Source organism: Molothrus ater, chromosome 4 (genome assembly GCF_012460135.2).
Source record: "Molothrus ater isolate BHLD 08-10-18 breed brown headed cowbird chromosome 4, BPBGC_Mater_1.1, whole genome shotgun sequence".
NCBI lineage: Eukaryota > Metazoa > Chordata > Aves > Passeriformes > Icteridae > Molothrus > Molothrus ater.
In genome coordinates this window covers 8,264,702-8,286,924 of record NC_050481.2, presented here as the reverse complement: position 1 = coordinate 8,286,924, position 22,223 = coordinate 8,264,702, and the positions used below count along the sequence as shown (strand labels likewise).

General features: G+C 42.4%; 2 protein-coding genes across 2 annotated transcripts in view; both read right to left on the bottom strand.

Annotated features, from left to right (window-relative positions):
- Positions 1-19,640, bottom strand: part of RNF150 (ring finger protein 150) — a 108,829-nt gene extending 89,189 nt beyond the window's left edge. Inside the window, 1 exon segment of the mRNA XM_036383027.2 lies at positions 19,175-19,640. Within this exon segment, the coding sequence (XP_036238920.1) occupies positions 19,175-19,640 (466 nt within the window).
- Positions 19,641-19,825: 185 nt separating this feature from the next.
- Positions 19,826-20,539, bottom strand: LOC129046666 (basic salivary proline-rich protein 1-like). The gene has a single exon (XM_054514601.1). It carries the CDS (start codon positions 20,537-20,539, stop codon positions 19,826-19,828), a length of 714 nt encoding a protein of 237 aa, XP_054370576.1.
- Between the last annotated feature and the right edge of the window lie 1,684 nt (positions 20,540-22,223).

Here is a 22,223-nt window from a genome sequence, read left to right as displayed (position 1 = left end):
CCCACAGAGCTTTCATTTACAGCCTTCCCAAAGAGAGCTGCAGGCATCACCACACCCAGTCAGCATCTCTGTCCCAGCAAGCCTTAAATTGGCCATCCTAGCTGAGTTTATATGTACCAGATACATTGTACAAGTATCAGGGCATCAGCAGATGAAAGACCTTTCAGGGATGGGGATTAAAAAAAAAAAAAAAACCAACTAAAAATATGTTTTATTCAAATATTGTATTAAACATGAAATTTATTATTTCAGTAGGAGGGGAGAAACATAGGGAAAGAGATTTGGTCCAACTGGTCCAACTACAGTTTGATGTAAGCATGTTTAATGTCATTGCCTGCATTTTTTTCCCCCTTTACAGGCATGTTTTTCTTTGGTTTTTTTTTTTTTTTCAATTTACAAAACCACAAATTGGTAGATTAAAGCAGAATTTCAGAACGTATATGAAAATGATAACATTTTAAAAATGAAATAATTTAATTACAAGAATACCTTCTGAAAGAAGTGAATACAAATAGATTTCAGTTGAAAATGGAGGAAAATTTCAGTCTTACTAGAAAAGAAAGCAAACCAGTCTCGGTGGGAGCTGGGAGCTCAAGCATATGAAAAGAGTAAACATATGGGACCCCAACTATCAAATAGGAAGCTTGGAGAAGCAAGGTGCTGTAGGGAAAGGAATAATCTAGTAGTACAGAGTGAAGAAGATGCTGGAAAGTTGGAATCCACTCCTGGCACACTGTAAGGTTTGGCTACTCCACCCTTTATGCATATTTCTCCATTCTCAAAATTGAGGCCTATTTATTTATCCTCAGAAAGGAAATTACCCAAAACAAAAACAAGATAGTAATTACTAGCAATTTTGAAAGTTACAAATCCATCTTGCAGAGAGACACCATAAAAAGGTCATAAGTATTGTATCAATTAATTGTGAATGTCTACTTAATTAAGTATATTTGTTAGCTACCTGGACTCTTGTCCTGCACTGTGATCTTGAGTGTGCTGCTCATACACACAGTCCGGGGCAACTTAAGGAGCACCATCTGGGTACAAACATACACTGAGTAAAGCTATAAATAGATAAGCAGGTTCATTACATCCATGGTACATGCCTGCATGAGTATTTTCAGCATGAGGGCCTACACTGTAAAACGAATCCCTCATTTTCCTACAAGGAACCTTGTCTTTTTAGCTAAGGCTTCTACCTAAGGATCTAAACACTTCTCACAGGATTTTTAATTCATATCTGAGCTTACCAGGGAGTACACGTATCCAGACGGAGGAGAACACAGAGATCACTCTCTGACTCATTTCTAATCAAGCAGTTGGAACAATATAGGAACAACATTAATCTCGGTTTTGTTCTCAGAAACTTAGAAACTCTTCTCCAGATGGAATCTCTTGCTTTTAGTATTCTGAAAAGCTGACAAATAGAAGGCAAATTCCCGTCCCCACTCTTGTTACACCTGTGCATGTACAAGTTGCAGGATTGCATTATGAGTTGTCTGTATCAAACATTCTATTTACATTTCAAAACAACACATTTTACTTACATTTCAGAACAACAAATTTTATTTGCATTATAATACCTGAAAGGTCAAGGACTCAGGTTAGCTGAGACAATTTGTTTTCCCTACCTCTCTGCTGAATCCCCCCAAATTAGAGAAGCATACTGAAGGGGTTTCTTAGAACTTTCTAAACTTTTTTAAAAGCTCTATTTTTTTCTTTTTTCCCCACGTCCTGCAGAACTGCAGTTGAAATGAATCACAAAGCAAACCAGCAAAAGTACTACCACCATGCCATGTGTAGATCCAACATAGGGCTGGTTTTGTCTGCACAGATCATTCTGGGCCAAATAATGATATGGGATCTCTACATCCTTGCCCCTTTGTGACTTGGATACCAGGTGTGGGTTACCTGCTGTAGCTGGTCTCCCTGGAAGAGGTTACCATTTTTTGAGACACATGTATGTGAATAAGAACACACAGACACATCTGTACCCACAGGCAAAAGATTCATGCTACCTACCCCTAAATTAAGATATTTACGCCTACATGGGAGTGATATGCACAAATGGGCCCAAATCTGCTTTAAACAGGCAGAGTCCTTCTCTGTACTTTGACAAGAACATGGCAATGCAGAAATAAATTCAGAACTAAATTCCTCTTCAGTCAGAAATACATTCCTCTAAGCACATGCTTCTCAGGCAAATTCATAATGCTCTGCTGATGCTTAGTGTGTGTTCCACGTGTTCACATTTATACAACAAAGCTTTTGTCAGTTACCTGTCAATATTTTCAAGCTTCACCAAAAGGTACACTTTTGCCCACACGACATTTTGTACAGCTGTGACTGATTTTGTATGGTTGATTATGTGGTTTCCCTCATTTCGCTCTGAGATTTAGGCATGCTTTGAGGATGATGACAACAAAAGCACTTAACATAATGCTGACACCACAGTACATTCCTAATTAGATTCTTTCTTTTAAAGTCACAAATGAATACCCATGCAGATCTTTTTACACTACCTGCTGATTATAAGAGTTTTCCACGCTGGATCTATCTGCAATAGATAAGGCAAAGGCTCTGTTTCCCTACTAAAATCTCATTATCTGAACATGTACTGCAGCCAGAAGGTTCAGAGTTTGAATGTGAATTTCGTAACTATTTAAATGACTTGAAACAAGAATTTCGTATGAAACATTTCAGATTTAAGATGTTCAGAAACTAAATCTTGCCCCAAATGTAGCAAGTTTTAGTACACAAGAAAGAGCTGAAGATGTCAAGGGATGTACTTAAATTGCACAGTTGATTCCAAAGCAAGGTTTGCTCTAAGCCAATCTTCAATAGTAGCTTCTAGTTATTCCCTGAACATTGAACTCAGATCTTGTATCATGCAGTTTCACATACTTACATGCTATTTCACGTGCCTGTTTCCTCTCCCCTTAAAAAAACCAAACCAAACCAAGAAAAAACCCAAAACCAACAAACCAAACCAAACCAAACCAACAAAAAAAAAACCAACAAAAACCCAAACCAAAACAAACAAAAAAACCCCAAGAAAACCTAACAAAACCCAACAACAAACATAACACACAGTGGCTCCCAGGAATGCCAGTCATAACTATTGAAAAGTTTCCTCTGCTGGTAATATTAGTGTTGCTCATATATTTCTGTGTTTGGATTGCCTCAGAGACAAATTCAGCCCATAGAGAGAGGACATGAAAGGCAGGTAATTTTTTTTTACCTTGGTTCTTGTATGACAGCTTATGTTCTCTCTCCTCCTTTACTTTTCTGCCTCTGATGACTCAGTGTCTACGTGCGAGCAGATCAGAACTACAAGCTGAAATCATGAACTTCAGCTACCCTGTTATTTCCATGCTCAATCACCTATCTGAATCCCTCCTTTGATTTCTCCTACTTGTATGTAATTGTAACATTTCTGTTAAGCACTGCTGAGCATTTGATATTTCTGTCTGAATTTAGCCTCCTACAATTAATCTGGATCAAGGAGATCAAAAGGCAAGATGTCTTCAGGATACAGCAGTGCCTCTGCTGAATGAGAGACAGTGATTCTCTCATTAGCAACAACCTTGATTAGCAGAGAATTTCACTGTAATATGGCACGCTGAAGGCTTACAGAGAGGTTAAACAGTTAAAGATTTCCAAAATGATGGTGTAGTGAAAATCTGAAAACAGCCCATTTGCACAACAAAACATCATTCAGTGTCTTGTAATCAGACTCTGAAAAAGAGAGAGTGATCTGAAGTATGTTAGAGAACCCAAATGAGATTACCATAGCAGTGGTTTTGAAAATCCCACAAGCTCTCAAAACAGAATGGCATCACTCAAAACACAATATGCATGTCAGATGAAGGCCCTGAAATCACCATGTGGTATTGCCTACACTGTGGTCTCTTCAGCTGAATGGTATTTCTAGAAAACTTACGCAAAAAAAAGGAAAAAAAAAAAGATCACCAACCAGCCATGCATTTCAAGATCTAATAACTAATAAACCTCCATCTGGAACAAATTCAGCCCATATGAAATGCCATCTTAACTTGGTCAGGCAGGGAGCACTTTAGAAATGACCTCTGCTAGGCCTTATGTGGATAGATGCTGTCTCTGTAACTATTTCTATGACAACTGTCCACATTCATTTGGTATCTAGATGGATGGCATACAACACAGATTCCACTCCTTCACTGGAGACAGTGAATGCTAATTTTGAGCATTCTCTTAACAACCACCACGGAAGCGCTCCCCTCGTGATGAGGCTGTCATCATTGCCATTCCTTCTTAGTACACCAGCAAGTGAAGAAAGGTGTGAAAGCAATATTGCTCTCTCTCTCTCTCTCCAAATTTAGAGCAGGTATTTTTGCAGTGCATCCAGCCAGTACCTGCTCGAGATTCCGGAGGTTTTATCTCAACTATGACTTTTGTCAGGCAGCATCCTCTCTCCCTGCCCTTGGAGACAAGCTAGCAGGGACGTGCATCCTGCACACCAAGCTGCTCAGCCCCTTCCTGACACAGCTCTGACAGTACCACAGCACCCAATTCCTGTCACTTCACACAAAGCCATAACCAAATTTTAGCTGTCAGGAGATTTCAGAAAAAAAATGTTTTGAAGCCCACTGTCAGAAATACACGTAAGACAGGACCTATTGTTCTCAAGCTCTTCAAAAGGCAAGAAAATTAACTTCTTCCTATATCATAAATGTAACAATGACTACACACATTTTGTACATTCACTTGAGGCCAGATGGACCCTTTGTTGAATGTGCTGGAGAACTCAATGCCAGTTAATATTTACAGGCCCAAGGCACTCACAGGCTGACCCATCATTTTATGCAATTACAGAATTATCTTAATGAAGCTCTGGTGTTGTCTGATGTTTTGCTCGAATCCAACAGATGTGTACAATTCATATGAAATGCTGACTGCTGATACTTCATTGCCAATGCTGGTGAAAGCCTGGTATTATGTTTCTTGGTGGCTCTTCTGTACTTGACAAAGTGTTAAATACTATGAGGGCAGCAGAAAATAAAATTACTTCAGGTATTCATTTTCCTGATTTGGCAATCAAATCCTTAGGAAGGTTTGCCATTGACTTCAGCATGGTTAGGATTTCAGAAGTAAGATTACAAATCAGTGGCATAGCTAAGCGCATTTGTGGAAATCAGCAATCTCAGAATGCTTTTCAAAAGGCAAGACTTGGGAGCTGGAATTTACAGGGCAGTTATTGGAATTCTTTTCATAACGTGCAAAATGTAATTAAATTAAATGGGAACTTTGGAGACCCTTAAATAGTGACTAAGCTGAAAGTTCAGAAATCAGCACCTGAGCTGGCCTGAAAGCAGTGTGCATATGGCAAGTATGGCCTGTGAAAAGCCAGCTTAGAGCCCAGTCTACTCCCAATACTCCACGTATGAACAACTGAGATCAGAATACTGCTGCTGGGGAAGTTTTTCTTTCCTATGAACTTCTTGTGACTTTTCCAGTCATTTGTGTGCTTCTTCAAAGTAGCTATAAAAGTGGACCTAAAATTTCCCCACCTATTTAAAATTTCATACATTCTTTCAGTTTTCATGCTACCAAGTCTGCACAGAGCAGCACCCTTTCCAAAAAAAAAGGTCCAGTCTCTTCACTGCTAGAGCCTGGAGGTGCTTACATGCTGTAAATGTTATCCATTTCAGTGATAGGGACATTGCCATTATTAAAGATGGAAACCAAAATGAAATTGTAATTACTTTTTTTTAAGTTGACTTAATATCATGCACTTTATAAATAAAGACTTAATGCATTCTCAGATCCTGAAACTCTGGCCGACCAATGGAAATAACTGTTGGATAACATCATGAACATCAGGTTTCTTTATAAATTAATCAAACCTGCAACGATTCACTGATGGATGGATTCCAATTCTCTTTTATTAAACAAGGAGCTGCAGGAGAAGGCAAAGTAGGGCCCAGGCCTGTGAAGAGCACAGCACTCACAAACAGATATTAATCACCTCCACTCGCAGGGCAGGCCATTCACATCATGGATTATGGAACATCTTTGAGGCCTGTGGTGATTGTACAGATTTGCAAAGCACTCAAGACACTAAGGAGTCACCTCAGGTATTCATTAGCACTTGTGGATCTTACATTAACATTTGCCTGGTCTAGCAAGTCCTTCTGTGAAGTTAGCACAGTTGTTGTAGGGCACCCACGTGTACTTAGAGGTTATTAGAAGTAATGACTGGATTATTTCCAGGAAGAGCCCTTTAACTATAGATGTGGCAGTTAGCTTTTTAGGAATGTCTAAAGGAGGAACATCTGTTAATTTTACACTTCCCTCCTCCTTGGTTACAGTTTCCCATCATCTCAACATAACCCAAACAACTGTCTAAATGGCTAAAAGTTCTATCCAAAACTGATATGTACCACTAGGAGCATTAAGGAAATTTGTCCTGAATTTCTCAAAGCAAAATGAAGTTGACAGACTGGTAAGACCACAAGGAAGGATGCAAAATTCTATCTACTGGAACCACAACTGCAAAACATTACAATAATTGTGCCCAAACTGGAATGAGTGTAAAGTAAGGAGCTGCTGCTGTGTGATTGGCCTAATATATACTTGTATTTCCAATTTAGGCAACTCCCTGATTAGCAAAGAAATGCTGTGTGGCTATTCTAAATGATATTAAATCCTCTAGCTCACCTAGCAAGTACAAATGACTGGTTGATACACATCTTTAAGCCATCTGCAAATAACTAAACAGCTGTCCATGCTTCCCACAGCTGTGACTGCTCCTCTGCGTGCATTGGTGACAAACATCAAATGAAACACAGTGGAGAACAGACAGCAGCTGGGTTTGAAAGGGTTTGGGTGGCCAGCTTTTCCACAGATGGAAGGGGCACAGTGCTCAGTGGAAGCTGAGAGGCACCTTTGCTTTGGATTGGGATGCAGACATAGCTGATAACCTGGAAGGCAGAAGCCAAACTGGGTGGAGAAAGGAAAAATAATTAAATAATCTCTTTTAAATGGTATTTATTAAGAACTGCTTTAATGACATATATAAAGCATTATATCTTATTTTTACAATTTCAAATAAAGTGCTTATTGTAAGGATCTCAAATACTCACAGTGCTACAGGAGGTCATAAGCTTCACCTGAGATGACCAGACTAATATTCTTAGTAATTAGCCTCTGGGCTATGTCAGACACTTCCACATCTTTCATAGATGACATTTCCTCACAGAAGCACTTTCAGTGACATTTAGTCAAGGTGCTCAACTTCTAGTCCATTCTCAGCAAGAACTAAATGTGACCTTAACTATAACTATTTGTGCAAACATTTTCCTCAACTGGGCCATGAAATGTTCTCCAAATTAATTTAATGTCATGTGGACATTAGAAATAATTTAAAGATATCTATTACTGAGTTTTTTTATGATAGCCAAATCACTAGCTTATACTAATGTGAGAAGTGGTTTTTAAGTATTGGTCTCATTTGCAAGGAAGAGATTTTAGGAGTTGCTGTATTAGTCCAGGTAAGATCACATGAAATTTGCCTCCCTGCTGTCATTCCTACCAAGGAGAATATTGCTGTACATATGCACAGTAGCTCCTGTTTTGTGGGCTAATCCACAGCACATTTGGCTCCTGAGAGCCAAAGATAACAGCTTTGTGATAGAATTTGCAGAGTTGTCTTTGCATTGGCAAAAAATATGCCTGGTTAGTGTCCAGAATATGGAAAGACAACAGTAATGATTGTGCTAATTCAACACAGCATTGGTTAAGAACTAAGAACAGATGCTACAGTTCAAATGTACAAGGTACTCAACAGGAGATATTTTCCACTAAAAATTCAGTGCTTGCTTTGTTATTTTCTGTAAGTCTGATAGCAGAAAGATTGTTACATAAATTAGTTAATGGGAATGAAGCTCTTAATTATTGCAGAAATAAGTGATGTCATGCATATTTAGAAACCAGATAACACCAATTCTCTGGCATCAAAAATTTCCTTGCACTAACAACCATTAGAAGCCATAATTTTGGAAGTAAATAGTTATGCAGTCATATTTTTGTTTTTAAAATTGTCTGTGGGCTCTCATACCTTGCATCTCAGTAAGTTCTGGTCATTAGACCATGATAGGAAAAAAAAAAAAAAGGAGGGGGGAAAAGGGAGCAAAAAAGACTGTCTGGGTATACAGTAAAAAAAAGAGAATGTTTCTAGATGGAAAAAAAATACACAAACGCCCACTAATATTGAAAAAAGAAATTCTCCTGTGTATCTTTTTAAGCAGGGGCCAGTAAGTCAGGGGAGTGAAGATGACAGATGAGCTCCCTGAAGAATCCCCGTGCCCTAGAGGATCCCAGCTGCCTTAGACAGAGCTCATGGCTTTCACGGGCAGTTAAGCTGCTTGGTGCCTTTCCCTGGCTAATTCACCTGTGGATCCAGCTGGGCAGCACTCTGGGAGCCATGCAGCCTGCCATTCCCAAACATGCCAAACTGCTAAATGCAAAGAGAGAAAAACATACGAGCTCAAACTGGAGCCAAGCAAGAACCTCATCGTCTCAAGGAATGATTCCACCACCTGTAAAGGCAGCAAGGAAGGACTGGGACAAACAGCAGTGAGGCAGCAAACAAGAAAATACCAAAGATCATGACAGTGAGAAATGGGAGTCAGTGCAGAACTGAAATGAGGTTTAAGATATATGGATTAGTCAAAGACATTTCACAGTCTCTGAGAGGAAGACCTCCCACATGATGGGGAGACCACAGGAGTCACCACCTACTTTGATGGCTTTTATTTTCTCATCAACATGAATTCACCTCTCCAGGATTCAGGTTCATCCATGTGACTTTTGTCTAATGGCTATTTCAGCTGTTTCTCTGACAAAGTGAATGATGGTACCATCATGTTTTGAACTACGTTTTGAACATTTTCATCCTCACCTGTGACAGCTTTGCTGCTCTAGGTTGCATTCCATCACAGTATCTCCTTGTGCTGGCATTCAACAGTTAAATAAAAGTTTTAGAAGAAAAAGGCTTTCACATCTCTCATGCTGCAAGACAAACTTCATCAAATCATCTTCAGAGACAAAAAATGGAAGTGGCTCAGGCAGTTTTTATTGCAAGTGCCTTTTCTTGCCGTTTCCTCCCTATAAGCAACAGTCACAAAGAAATACCAAGCTGACATTGGTTCATCACTGTCACCCAGTTAAGAGCTTTGCAGAGATTCTGTTGTGGAAAGCTGATGCTTCACCCCATAGGGTTTATCTCTGCCCATCAAACAGCGCTTCTGCGAGAGCGGTTTTGCATCTCCAAGGGTAGAAAAGAGCTGGGTAGTAATTCCAGAGAAGTACCCTAAAACCAAAAGAACTACTATGAGCACCTTCTCTAACCTTCCTTGTACAAATACCACCATCATTTCCCCAGAGAATGGGGAATTTTTGCCAGGATTTGGGACTCTCAAGTCCCATGCAAATAACATTAAGGTATGGGCAGCCATTTAGGAAATTGCATCATACTACAAGCCTGAATTTATTGCACTTGCACTGACAGCTACTGATCCCTGTTACGCCCTTGTCTGTGAGAGCAATCTTTACCTCACACTGAGTATCATTGCCACGTGTATCTAGAGACAGTGCTGAAATCTGCCAGTGAAGACAAGCAGCAAGGGCTAAAGACCCTGCACAGCTTAGGGACTGCACTGTGGCAAGACAGAAAGCTGCTGTCACACTGTCACAGGGAAAAGAAATTCAGCACTGCAAACCTCAGGCCAGTACCTTTAAATAATACTGATGATGATGAGATGCAGAGATGCATGCATGGATTCCCAGAGAAAAGAGAGTGGGGAAAAAGTCAGGTCTGTGCTCTAGAAGGGAGATAGTATCTAAAGCTGGTAGAAGCTGACTAAAATGAAATATATCATCAAAAAAAGGAAAAGAGAAATTAAACTGCTTCTGAAACTGAAATTCAGCCACATAAAATATTTACTAAAAGAAGATTTTTATTCAAACCAGACCTGTAAGACTTTTCCAAAGAGCGAAAACTTTCCAAAACAGTTTTCTGTTGAAAATCCATTTCACCACCTAAGAAAAACAGTTCTGATAAGAAATATTTCCCATCAGTTTTTCCAGCATCCAGTGTGCAGGGAAACTTAATCTTCTTCCATAAAAGCATGAAAGAGAGGAGATCTATGCACAGGAAATGTGCTATGCCTGTCACTCTTCTGAGGACTTCCCAAATGCTGAGCCCACCCTGACAGCAGACAGCAGATGATCTTTAAAGCCAGAGTCAGCTGCAAAGGAAAAGCCACCAAAAGAGCATAATCCTGCTCTGCTTCCTCTTACAGTCAATGCTTATGCAAAGCAAATAGCCTTTGGCTCCTTCTGTCAACCTGGTAAGGAGTAGGCAGAAAGGAAAAAAAAAAATCAAAATAGTAGAGATGAAAAACAGGTGCAGAATGCATAAAGGAAGGCAAGGAAGAAAAAAGGGTGAGAAGTCCAAGGAAAAGATTTACTGGAAGCAGGGATAATAATGTAAAAAAACCCAACAAACCAAAGGAGAGAAAAAATTAGGTAGAAAATAAAGGGGTATAGGATTGAAGGAAATATAAGGCAAAGACAGCATTATAAAAAGACATAATGCATTTTACTCAGCTCCTCATTTTCCAGCATAAGAAATTTTGATAAAGTGTTTAGTAAAGGTATGGATTTGATGCACAAGCAGATGGTATACTTCAAACACATGGACACATAAAGAGCAGTGAGAGACCAGGCACAGAGATTATAGAATCTCACAAAAGCTGCCTCTATCAAGGAACATGATAATGTCAGGTAAAACTAGGAGACAATGAGCTCATAACAAAAGCTTAAAAAGGCACAAGAGGGGAAAGCAATCTCTGTGCAAGTATAAGAAGCAATCATGTGTGTGTCTACAGCATCAGACCATCCTGTTTTAAAGACTGATTTATTTTTGAGTACAAACACAGACATGTACTAGAAATATAGCTGAAGATTTAACATTCTCTGACACGGGTTTTTGAAAGGGCAAAGAAAAAGCAGAAATAATTTCTGTCTTCTAATAGAAGCTACTGAAATGGAAAAGGAAGAAGAATAGGAAAATTTTAGCTAGCATCACAGGATGTAAACCCAACAGATCTTTATCAGATACTGATAGAGAACCCTTGCATAATTGGAAAATGCAAGAAATCTTTTATAGTGAAACTTGTTAGACACACAGAGATTTGATCCTGAGGATCTGGAAATGCTCTGCCACCATGAGAACAACAATTAGCTGCAAAAGCTTCTCAAGTGCTCCACAAATCAATTTAACCAAAACAACAAAAGCATAGAGGTTATTGTGCTGGGTCTGAACCCAGGTAACCCACAACACATATTCAACTAATGCTGACACATTTTACAGCAATCTTAAGACTAGGCATATATGTTAATTAAAGATGAAACTACCTGCTAGGGTCTCGAATCCATTCTGAACACTCTGGCTGTGTGATGTCAGGCACATTCAATGAAAAATAACAGTGACCATGCTACAAAAAAAAAATTGTTTTTGGACAACGTCTGCAAAATGAAACAGCAAATAGAGGAGCACAATTTAGTGATGTGTGATTTATAAAGCTGGAAGCCAGAGATTAATGTGATGTATAATTCCTTTAATAATATAATAACATGTATGTGGTGAGATATTCTTACAATGACTTGCAAAAAAGAGATGGCTTGTAAGGAGAGACTTGAACAGTAAGAAGCAAACCAAAGAGCATTAAGAAGGGAGGAAGGCTAAGGTTTGAAACAAATTATGAGGAAGAATAAAATCCTATATCATTAAACCCATTTCAGTGACAAATGATGATGGTTCATAGACAAATATGTCAGTGGTACAGGGCTGTCTTGGCAGAAAACCATACAAAAAAACCTGCTTTGTTAGGGAGCACCCCACTGCTGGGGTCCTCTCTCATGATAAAGGCTCACAACACCATGGGATACAAATTATTTTTAAAAAGCTAGGTCTCATTAAGTGTGTAGCACAAGGGAGCATTTGCCAGCCCACCCTATTCCATGTATCCCTGGAGGAACTGCATTCCTGTGCAGATGTAATGTTTCTATCTACATTTAGAAGTATACAAGACATACTCAAGCCAGAACTCCATGGAGTTACATGGCAGCAATTTCTGTTTCTGGGGTTTGAGAACTAAAAATATAAACTTTTTTTTCCTTCTAATTTTGCCTCAAACTGAAAATACCTTTCCAGTTTACAGCAGGACTATCCTGTATATAAACACAGTTAAACACATCAAATTCAAGACCAAGACTCTGACAGACTCTCAGGTCTAGCAGCATAATTGAATATCACTATGATTATACTGTCAGAGGCAAATAAACAAGCACTTCAGTTTATTGACATTATTTATTGGCCATTCTTGAGAGGGAAAAGAAACAAACAATTACTTTTAAAAGCTATTATCTTTAAGTAGCACAGAATAGAGTATGCTAGCTTTTCACATTTCAGTGTGGAACAGCAATGAAAGTTTAATTTTTTCATCGTCTCCTTCATTTCTCCTCAGTTCAGTTTTCTATGGTTTATCTCAAATAATTTATTGAAGAGGAGACAGAAGTAAGGAATGCCCTTGATAGGCCTCTCCTGTAAAACACAGCTGCAGAGTATTGATGTTTACAACCTTTCTATTAGAACTGGTGAACGAAGAGGTGCTTTCCCCACCCATTTTTGAACTAAAAAACATTGTTCCAGCAGTTGCTAAGAACCCAACTCAGTAATTTTCATCTGGCTGAAGAATTGCCTCTTCTAATGTGGCCAGTGCATCAGAGAGCAGATATGCAGCTGGTAGATTTAATACAGTGTATTTTTAAAGCTAAGGTTGCATCTAAGAGGTTTTCTGGGTTTTCTTCTCCAGGAAAGAGAAACTGTAGTTCTCAAGAGAATTACGTTATGAGATGGTACATCCAAATGCAGTCATGAAAGCTAGGATACTCTGAGGGATCCTTGACCCCTGCTTATCCACATCCAGTCAAACTGTGCAGTGCCTGACCTGAGGCTGGACCATCCAGATTTCCTTTCCAGAGAAAGGAAAACACTAAGGAGTGAAATGAGGAGAGCACTGGCCATGAACAAAGTCCAGGATCACATCCCACTGCAGAATAAAGACAAAGCACAGCAAAACCTGTCTGCACACAACCAGTTGTGAAATATTTTGCCACTTCTCCCTTCTCACAATTGCCATATAACCCCCCTGTGACATACAATGGATACAGTTGGCTTTTAACCTTATCCTTTAGTTCCTGTGCCTCTGTGGAAGTTATGTGAATTTAATATTACTGCAAGGTATAGTATTCCTAATTAACATCTTCGTACATTTTGTATCTCTTGCCTCAGAACCCTTCTCCATACACAGACAGCATTTGCTTCTGAAGCACTACAAAATTCTCTCCTTTGCAAGATGCTAAGCAAAAAGCCCTGTGATGGCAGTGGATGGTAGCACTGTGAGAAGCAGCCCTGCATTAGTAAGGTGGCAGATTTCATGGACTACTCAGTCTTTTCCATATCTGATTTCTATGAGTCAATGATTGTATTGTTCACTCCCTTCTGCACCAGAGGAGTCATCAAGTGACTGTTACTCAAATGTAGCTGAAAGGGCAGAAGTGGGGCTTGCCTTGAAAGGATTGCTGTTTCTGTGCAGGTTAGCTATGCAGAAATTATCGGGAAGTGGAGAAGCTGCTGGGCTATCCCTTCATAAAGACTTAACCCTTCATAAAGACTTAACCCTTCATCAGCCTGGCTCGTGGTGTACAGAGGCAGGCATCACTTGAAACCCAGTCATCTCACGTGACAAAGCACCATGAGCTCCATCAGACAAATGCTGCACAATAAATGGGCTCTTTTAGGGCCTTGCTTCCATGAGAAAAGTACAAAGTGTCCTCTTCTCTCACCAGGAAAAGACTCTTAAGAGTGCCAACACTGAACTAGTTACTTTTCTCTCCCTTTTTGCTGAAAATGTTCCCATCCTCTGTGATGTGAAAGGAGGCAGCACAGAAATATATCTGCATCAATTAGTGAGCTACACTAAGCCATAAACTGCCACAATATTCTAATAACCCAAGCTAAGATATACCATTTAAAAGACAAAATATCGATGGGACTAGGACAAACAACTGCTTTCTTAAAAGCAAGCCATTCTCCTATGGACTAAATACCAAAAGGAGTTGCTCCAGATTACCAGCCAGCAGTTAGTGTGGATGTGGATGCAGTTTTGTTCCTGAGGAAGATTTTCTTCTCGCTGTGTCACTTCCTACTGCAGAGATCTGAAGACAGCACTTGTATGAATGTCACTGTATATAAATGTTGCAGCTAACCAAAGCAGAAATCCAACTGCTTTTGAAGTCAATAACCTTGGAGGATCAATGAAATCTTCAATGAATCAATACTTCACCACTTTGTAGGGAAAGCTATACCTTATTACTTGATGCAAAGCTGAGTGGACTCAGTGTCCTTCCACTGTCTGACTTCCCACTGTCTGCAGTGGGCTCTGAAGGAGACACAGGACCCAGCTGTGAGGGTGAGAGATGCAGGACTCAGCAAGGCAAAAAGTGTCTCATCTAATGACAAAACTGATTGAAATCTCCAGCCCTCCATTAATTCACGCTTCTCCATAGGTAAATTCAGTGTGAATGCTCTCAGCACATCTTCCTCATTAGAATTCTACAAAAGTTTAGGAAAATAATTGTTTTAATAATGAAACAAATGCAGCTACAGTACTGAATTAAGTCTGTAAAGAGAGAAATCTTCCACTTGGGTTTTTAATTTGCACATCAGTACAAACCTACAGGGCAGGCCAAAGCCCAGCCTATTACCAACACATCTTAAAACACGTAAAAGGTAAGACTAGTCATTGATCAAGGAACAAAAATCTGAATGCAAAGGAAGAGACTGTTATTGAATGCTCCCAGGCTGAGTCTGGCCCCCTTTGCAGCACGTGTGGAGGGACACATTTGAATCTGCAGTGGGATGGTCATACCCTCCTCACTGCACCTGAGGGCCACAGAGGGAGGGGAGAAGTCAGAACCATTTAGACCACTTATAAGACCCTTGTGTGTACAAGCCACTACAAAAAAAAAAAAAAAAAAAATGAGGCACCTGCCCAGTATTGCAAAGGGTATGTCATAGGAGAAACGTGTGACTTAAAATTTGTGATGGAATGCACTGGAAAGCAGAATGTGGAGAATGCAGCACTGCCTGACTAACATATGTTCCTGGTGCAAAATACGTAGGATGCAATTTACCTCACATGTTAACAATATCCGTTCTGTGAGATAATCAGATGCACCCCAGAGTTCCAACTGAATCTTAGAAACTATATAGAATATTATAGCTTTGGTTTTCACCCACATATGGATCGTGTACAATCACAGTTAACCTCCCTTGCTCCAAGCTCCTGACAGGTTCCCAAGTCAGAAATGGTCCATGTAGGTTCCCTCAAATACCAACTGTAGAGCAGGAAGCTCTCACATTGAATTACCTTCTGGAAGGCTCTCACTGTCTCTATTCAGAGCTCAGAGGAAATGTTAGGATATAAGCTACAACAGGTAGTAAGACTACTGCAAATTAATACGAAATTATTAAATGTAGACACAGTGGCTGGGGCCTTTCCAAAACTAGATAATGGCTAATTTGGTCTGAGTAAGAAAAAACTTCAATGAGAAACTCCAGCCAACACCATGGATTTCTTCTGGAGAAAAAAGAACGTCCTATGTATTATTAGAGTACTTTTCTGCTAGCAAAGTTGATCTAGAAGAAACGCAAAGCATCTGAAACAGAAATTCAGAAATTCTGGATGCTTTTTTTTCCTTCTCTGGTTGGAGCCTACTTAGTCAAAATGCAAACAAAGTCATACTCACAGCTCCTATGCCATCCTTTAAGCCAATAAAAACAAAGAAGCCAGTTTGCACGGGCTGTAGCAGATGATATACAAGCTAAGGACATCCTAGCAGGAGAATCCCAGAGCTCCACATTCCCTGTGAATGTAGATGCCATAGCTCCACCTCATCCTTCTGGGTGTGCTAGCAGTGACACCAGTACAAGCTCCCTGAAAGCAAAGTCTTTCGATGGGGTGAGGGAACTGGTTCAAATTGCACACTTTGTGCTGTATGCTCTATAAATAAATCCTGAAGATTTCCACAACAAGCTTGGATATAATACTACCCTGGTTTTGATTTGGGGGTGGTGGGAGGGAGGTCTATGAAGCCTCCTTCAGCTTCACACCCAGTACCTTGCTACAGTTGCCTATAGATTTCAAAATCAGGAGGCACTAGATGAGCAATGGGACATTGGCAGGCACTGTAGCAGAAAACAGGAAATATAATTAAACGTAGAGCCATGAGGTAAGTTCTTTGGCAAGAGAAAGAGTGCCCTGGGAAGAAAGTGGCAAGGGCAAAGTAACATGGTTAAGGCAGGGAAGGAAGCATGGGGGGAGAGATGAAGAAATGAGGGTGAGAGGAGCAGAAAAAGAAGCACAAAGAGGGAAAGTGACAATAAGAGAAAAAAGGCAAAGCATACCGGAGAGAAGAACATACATGGGGGGAAAAAACTCTTAGGAGTAGTATTACTCTTAAAAGTTATTTAGTAAGGGCAGAAGCTACTTTGTTATGCAACAGGATAACACTTTTCTGTATAGGAAGAGATTGTAAGCTTCTATGAAACCTCAAAAAAAAAAATATCTGTGAGAGAGAAATACAAAATAAAAAGGAAGTAACATCATATTTCTTTTGACTTTCAAATTGCTTTTTAGGTCATATTTCACCCTTCCCTCTCAACCTCCAAGTATTTTCCAGGATGGAATTTTCTTCTTCTCACTCCAGGATTTTGCGTGGGCAGAGCACTGCAGATGCTGCTGAACTCAGAAACCAAGAAACTGATTCATTTTTCCCCTGAATCTTGTGCTATCATTTAGACTGGGAACAAACAAATGTCAAGGGCTCCAAGTTAGAAACTTGCAGCCACAATTTTACACAGCCTGACCATTCACTTTGTCCCAGAGTGACAGCGGTACCAGAGGGAGAGTAAAGTTCTGAATCCCTGCTAGATTGCTAAATACCTAAGGATTATTGTTTTTTCTTCTGTTCCATCAGACTTGTGGTCAAAAACTCCTTTTAGTTTTGACCGTGTGCAGAGGATAGGCTTTCTCTAACGTAAGCCCAACAACCATTATTCAACCTCGCTGAACAAAAATCCTTAGAATGAAGACCAATTCATCAAATCTATGAGCAAAGTCCTTCAGTCTCACTGATCATATTCCACAAGTCTCGATTAATTTCTGAACGTTTATTTTTACTTCAGCCCCTGGTGCTGTACAAACGCACTGCTGAGTATCAATTTAGCACTCAAAAAGAATCCTCAGAACAAATCCTGTGGAATCATATGACATAGAAGAAGCTGCTCCCAGGATAATTGATACTATGTTCATATTTTTTAAATCTGAGGCCACTTGCAGTAAGAAAGTTTCCTTTCCTACTTCATCTTAGACTTTAAAACAAACCAAAGCTCTACCATTTTAAAAGGTTAGACACATTTTTTACTCCCACCATTTCTTAATAAAACACCATTTGTGTGGGAAAACAGCTTAGTGCACACTTTAAAAACAGGCAAACCATTAATTAATCCAGCATGTTGGCAGTTTTAGAGAAACTTACTAGAGAATAATAAACTATGCTGCATCTTAAGTTTTAAAACAGCTTGAGCTTTACTTTGAGAGTGCATAAGTATGCCAAGCTCCTACTACTTTATACTTCTTAGTATATAATCTGTGATACTTAAAGTAGCAAAAAGTATAATCTGAACAGCTGCTAAACCGTGGGCAGGTTACAAAACATAGTTTTAGGAAGCTCAAGAGGTTATGAGTCGCTTGTCTCACAAAATCAAAGGAAAACACTAAAAAAAGCCCCATCTTCCACCAACCCTACCAAAGAAACACTAATTTGCCCAATACAAGTGGTTAATCTCCAACACAGGCTGGACACAAGAGGTTCCAAAATCACTGCTTTTGCATCAGCAATATTTTAGCACTATGGTTAGGCAACAAATTGCTTTTCAGCACATCCAAGCTAGCTAGTTTACTGTGGAAATGTAACATGTCATTAGAATAACATCCTGTTTTGCAGCATTTCTGTATTTCAATTTACTCCAACTCTGCTAAGATTCAACTGGCATGAAACAGCTGGGCATGATTAGTTACTGGATGGAAACCAAACTGAGATTTCGCAATAGGTGGCATCTTATCTCCATGGCATTAGGCAGCTGGTGTAAAAGACAACTGATCCCTGGCAGAAAACATTGTCCCTAAATATAAATCTGGTGAACTGTTTCTAAGACATTATTTCAGATCAAGCACTGGTACGGAAACAGTGGGGGTTTTTTTTGTGGGCATAAGCCAGGGTTTAGGTTATTTTGAATGACTGGATTTTGGCTGAGTTTTAGTTGACAAGCACATGTTGGGACCTGACCACCCTTGTGCTGACACTTGCAAGCACAAACTCCACCAGAACGTTCACCTGGGAGAGTGAAACACTCCCCCCATCCCAGTCCTGGACAACACATCTCACGTTCTCACCAAATCAGATACTCGACATTCCTACTCGATCTCACGGCTTTCACACCATTGCAGCCAAGACTGTGGACACCGTGTTCTCTACTTTATTGCACCTCTTGATAAGCCTGCACCACAACACTGCAACTTCTCCTCTTCCGAAGATCTCAATCACACTTGATCCCGCACGGCACCTGCCGGAGGACTCTCAGGACACAACGAAACACCGGTGCCCCACAGTGGGATCAGCGTCCCATTCCTCTGACTAGACCCAAACTTTGCACGTCCCAAACTTTTCATCCCTCCTGGACGCACCGGCGTGCATCGCTATGGATACGTTAGCAGCGCATCCATCCTTTGCCATGGCAGCATGGAGAGGAGCTCCGGGGACCCCACGATGGGCACCCACCACCCAGCGACGCCCACAGCCCATCCTGCTCCCTGTCAGGAGGTGCGAGGACACCTTCCCGCAGTAGCTCCCACCCCAAGGATGCGGGAGGGCAGAGAGGGCTGGAAAAGGGGGGGTCCGTCCGTCTGTCCCCTCAGCACACCCCCGGGATGGCGTGGCTCACCTGCGTGGGGCATGGTGATGGTCTCGTTGGCGTTGCTAGAGCCCACGTTATAGATGACGACGGCGGAGGCGTTCTGGGCGGCGGCGTGGCGGATCTTGTCCTTGTAGGTGCAGTTTCCCCGCGGGATCAGGGCCACCCAGCTCTTGCCCGGCGCCGGGGCGTTGAAGCGGGTGCCGGGGTCGCAGGCGTAGCGGTCGGCGGGCGAGGCGGAGAGGGCCACCTGCCCGCGGGCGTCCTGCTTGGGCGACTGCTCGCCGTAGCGCCCGCACTCGCTCTTCTCGCTGCGGAGCTCGGCGCTGCCGGCCGCCGGGTCGGCGTAGGTGATGTTGACGAAGGCCGTGTACCACTCCTCCTTCTCGGCCACGGTGAAGTCCAGGCACAGCAGATGCACGAAACAAAAGGACAGCAGCCATGTTGAGAGCGCCAGGCTGCGGCACGCTTGGATCACAGACATTGCCATCTTCATCTGCCGGCCCCCCCGCTCTCCCTCCCGCCCGCCCGGCCGCCGCCGCCGCCGCCGCCGCTCCGTGTGTGCGTGCGCGCCCCGAGCCGCGCTCCGAGCGGGGCGGCGCTGCTCCCGCCGGCGCCGTGCGGGACCAGCCAGCCAGCGGGGGAGCGAGCGGGCCCTCCCCTCCGCTGCCGCTGCCTAATTCATGTCGGGGCCGTCTGATTTCCTCGGGCTGGCCTCGTCTCTGCCTTGCCCTCTTCCTCCTCCCCTCCCTCGCCCTGCCCGCACAGCTGCCTCCCCCGCTGCTGGCAGCGCGGCCGCGGAAGAGCGCGGCGGGGGCGGCGCGGGGGGAGTTCCAGACGCGCACACAGCGGCGCAGTTCCCAGTGCCTCCCCGGCCCCGGCCCGGCCCTGCGGCCGTGCTGCCGGCGGAGGGGGTTCCTGAGGGAGGGACTGCCGGCGGTGGGGGCTCCCGGCAGAGGGGCAGCGCTGCCCGGCCCCGCGGAGGGGCTCCCGGCGAAGAGGTTCCCGGCCGAGGGGCTCCCGGCTGAGGGGGCTCCCGGCGGAGGGGGCTCCTGCTAGAGGGGGCTCCTGGCAAAGGGCTCCCGGCGGAGTGGGCTCCTGGCAAAAGGGGTTCCCGGCGGAGGGGCTCCCGGCGGAGGGGGCTCCGGGAGGAGGGGGCTCTTCCAGAGGGTTTCCCGGCGGAGGGGGCTCCTGGCAAGAAGGGTGTCCCGGCGGAGGGGGCTCCTCCAGAAGGGCTCCTCCAGAGAGGCTCCGGGCGGAGAGGGCTCCTGGCAAGGGGGCTCCTCCAGAGGGTTTCCCGGCGGAGGGGGAAGCGGCGGCGGGAGCGGCGCGGCGGCGCCACCTGGCGGCCGCGTGGGAGCGGTGCCGGTGCCGCCGGTGCCGGGATCCGGGCATCGCCCGGGAGCGCAGCCCGGCACCTCCGGGCGCCCGCTCCAACTTCAGCTTTGCTCTGGCTTCCCCGCCTTTCCTGACTGCTGCGGGAGACGCTAAGAAGTTTGCGTGTGTCAGTGTTACAGTGTAACACTGACGCGCAGCTCAGAGGGGTGGTCGCTTGTACAGAGGTTTTTAAGTACACACCGAATACGTTTCCGGCTGTACTTTCCGGAATGGGAAGGACAGGCGAGTTTACTAAAATCAGATGTGGCTGACAGGACCACAGAAAGCCTCAAAGAATGATGGAGCTGCTCTCTGGTGATGTGCTTAATTTTGGTTCGGTGAAAGCCCAGACTTGGGGATTTTCAGTGTATGAAACACCCCGAAAGAATTTTGGCCATGACCGACACCTTTCAAAAGGATCAAAACACAGCTGGACTCTATGTCTGTCTATACTAGTGCAAATGATGGCCAAAATTCCACTTTTCCATCACTCTATTCGGTAACAAAAGAATGTCTTACATGATTCATAGGCAGTGCCTTTTGTAGCCCCTGTTAGTAAAACCTGCTGCTGGAACTGTCATTCACTTTCATTCAATGAGTGCCTGAGTATCTCATTCGTGTCAATATTTGCCTCTTTCCAGATTATGTTCATAGCTGCCCATGATCCAAACAAACATCCCTTAACCATGTTATATACACACACATGCTGCTTCAAAAAAGTCAATTCCCTAAGGCTGAAAAAAAAGTGCATTTGGGAGGAAAATGTGAATAGGGGAATAAAACAGAGAAGTTTACAGGGAAAAATGGTAATTTACCAAGAAGTCTACCATTAAGCAATAGGAAGATTTCCGTTGAAAGCTCACTCTTGAATAAGCAAAGTCAGCAAATGAGAAGAAAAAAAAATTACTGTGTAGAACTAACATTGAAATGCAAAAGTAGATGGCAATCAACACTAATTAGAAAGTGTTGAGATTTCATCAGGGAAGCAAAAGCCCTAAGGAGAAAATCCATGCCTGGAGGGGCTATGGGCAACAAAGCATTTGTATATTTAGAAGTGTAAGGAGTATTATTAGAAGAGAAGGCTAAAAACATATATATATATACATTTTAAAATAAATACTTCAGGGTTGTATTTGGAAAGAATGGTAGGACATATTTGCTAGATTATGGACTCACAAAAGAAGAAGTATCATCTAAGAACCTATGAAAAACAGCAGACCCGGAAAAATGGCACATATGTACCAATAAAATACCAAAAGAATGGACAGAACTGAGAGAGTAACTATCTTTCTAGCACTTCAAGTAAATCTTGGCATAACAGGAAAATCTTGAAAGGTATAGTGTTCAGTTTCCTGATAAGGTCCAGTAAAACTAATAACGGTGACCAGTTAGTGACAGGCCGATTAGGCTGACATTAACCAGCCTGAAGGAAAACAAGAGAGAAAAAAATCCAATGTACGGACAGAGTGTTTTTATGGGACGTGGCCTGCCAAGCAAATAGGATTCATGTTTTTGTGAGGAAGTTATCAGTGTGGTTAGTCAAGTTACACAGCCACGTCCATACCAGGTTTTTGACAAGTGTGCTATTTCATGATGCACGACATTCTCATTACACTGTAACCTGTTAGGGGCCAGATAAGATGAATTTAGTTGAAACAGAATGTGCTTTAATGGAGCTTCATGTAAAAGCACATCTCCAGGT

Coding starts and splice junctions, on each gene's coding strand:
- LOC129046666 (XM_054514601.1), bottom strand. CDS start 20,539: ATGCCCGGATCCCGGCACCGGCGGCACCGGCACCGCTCCCACGCGGCC.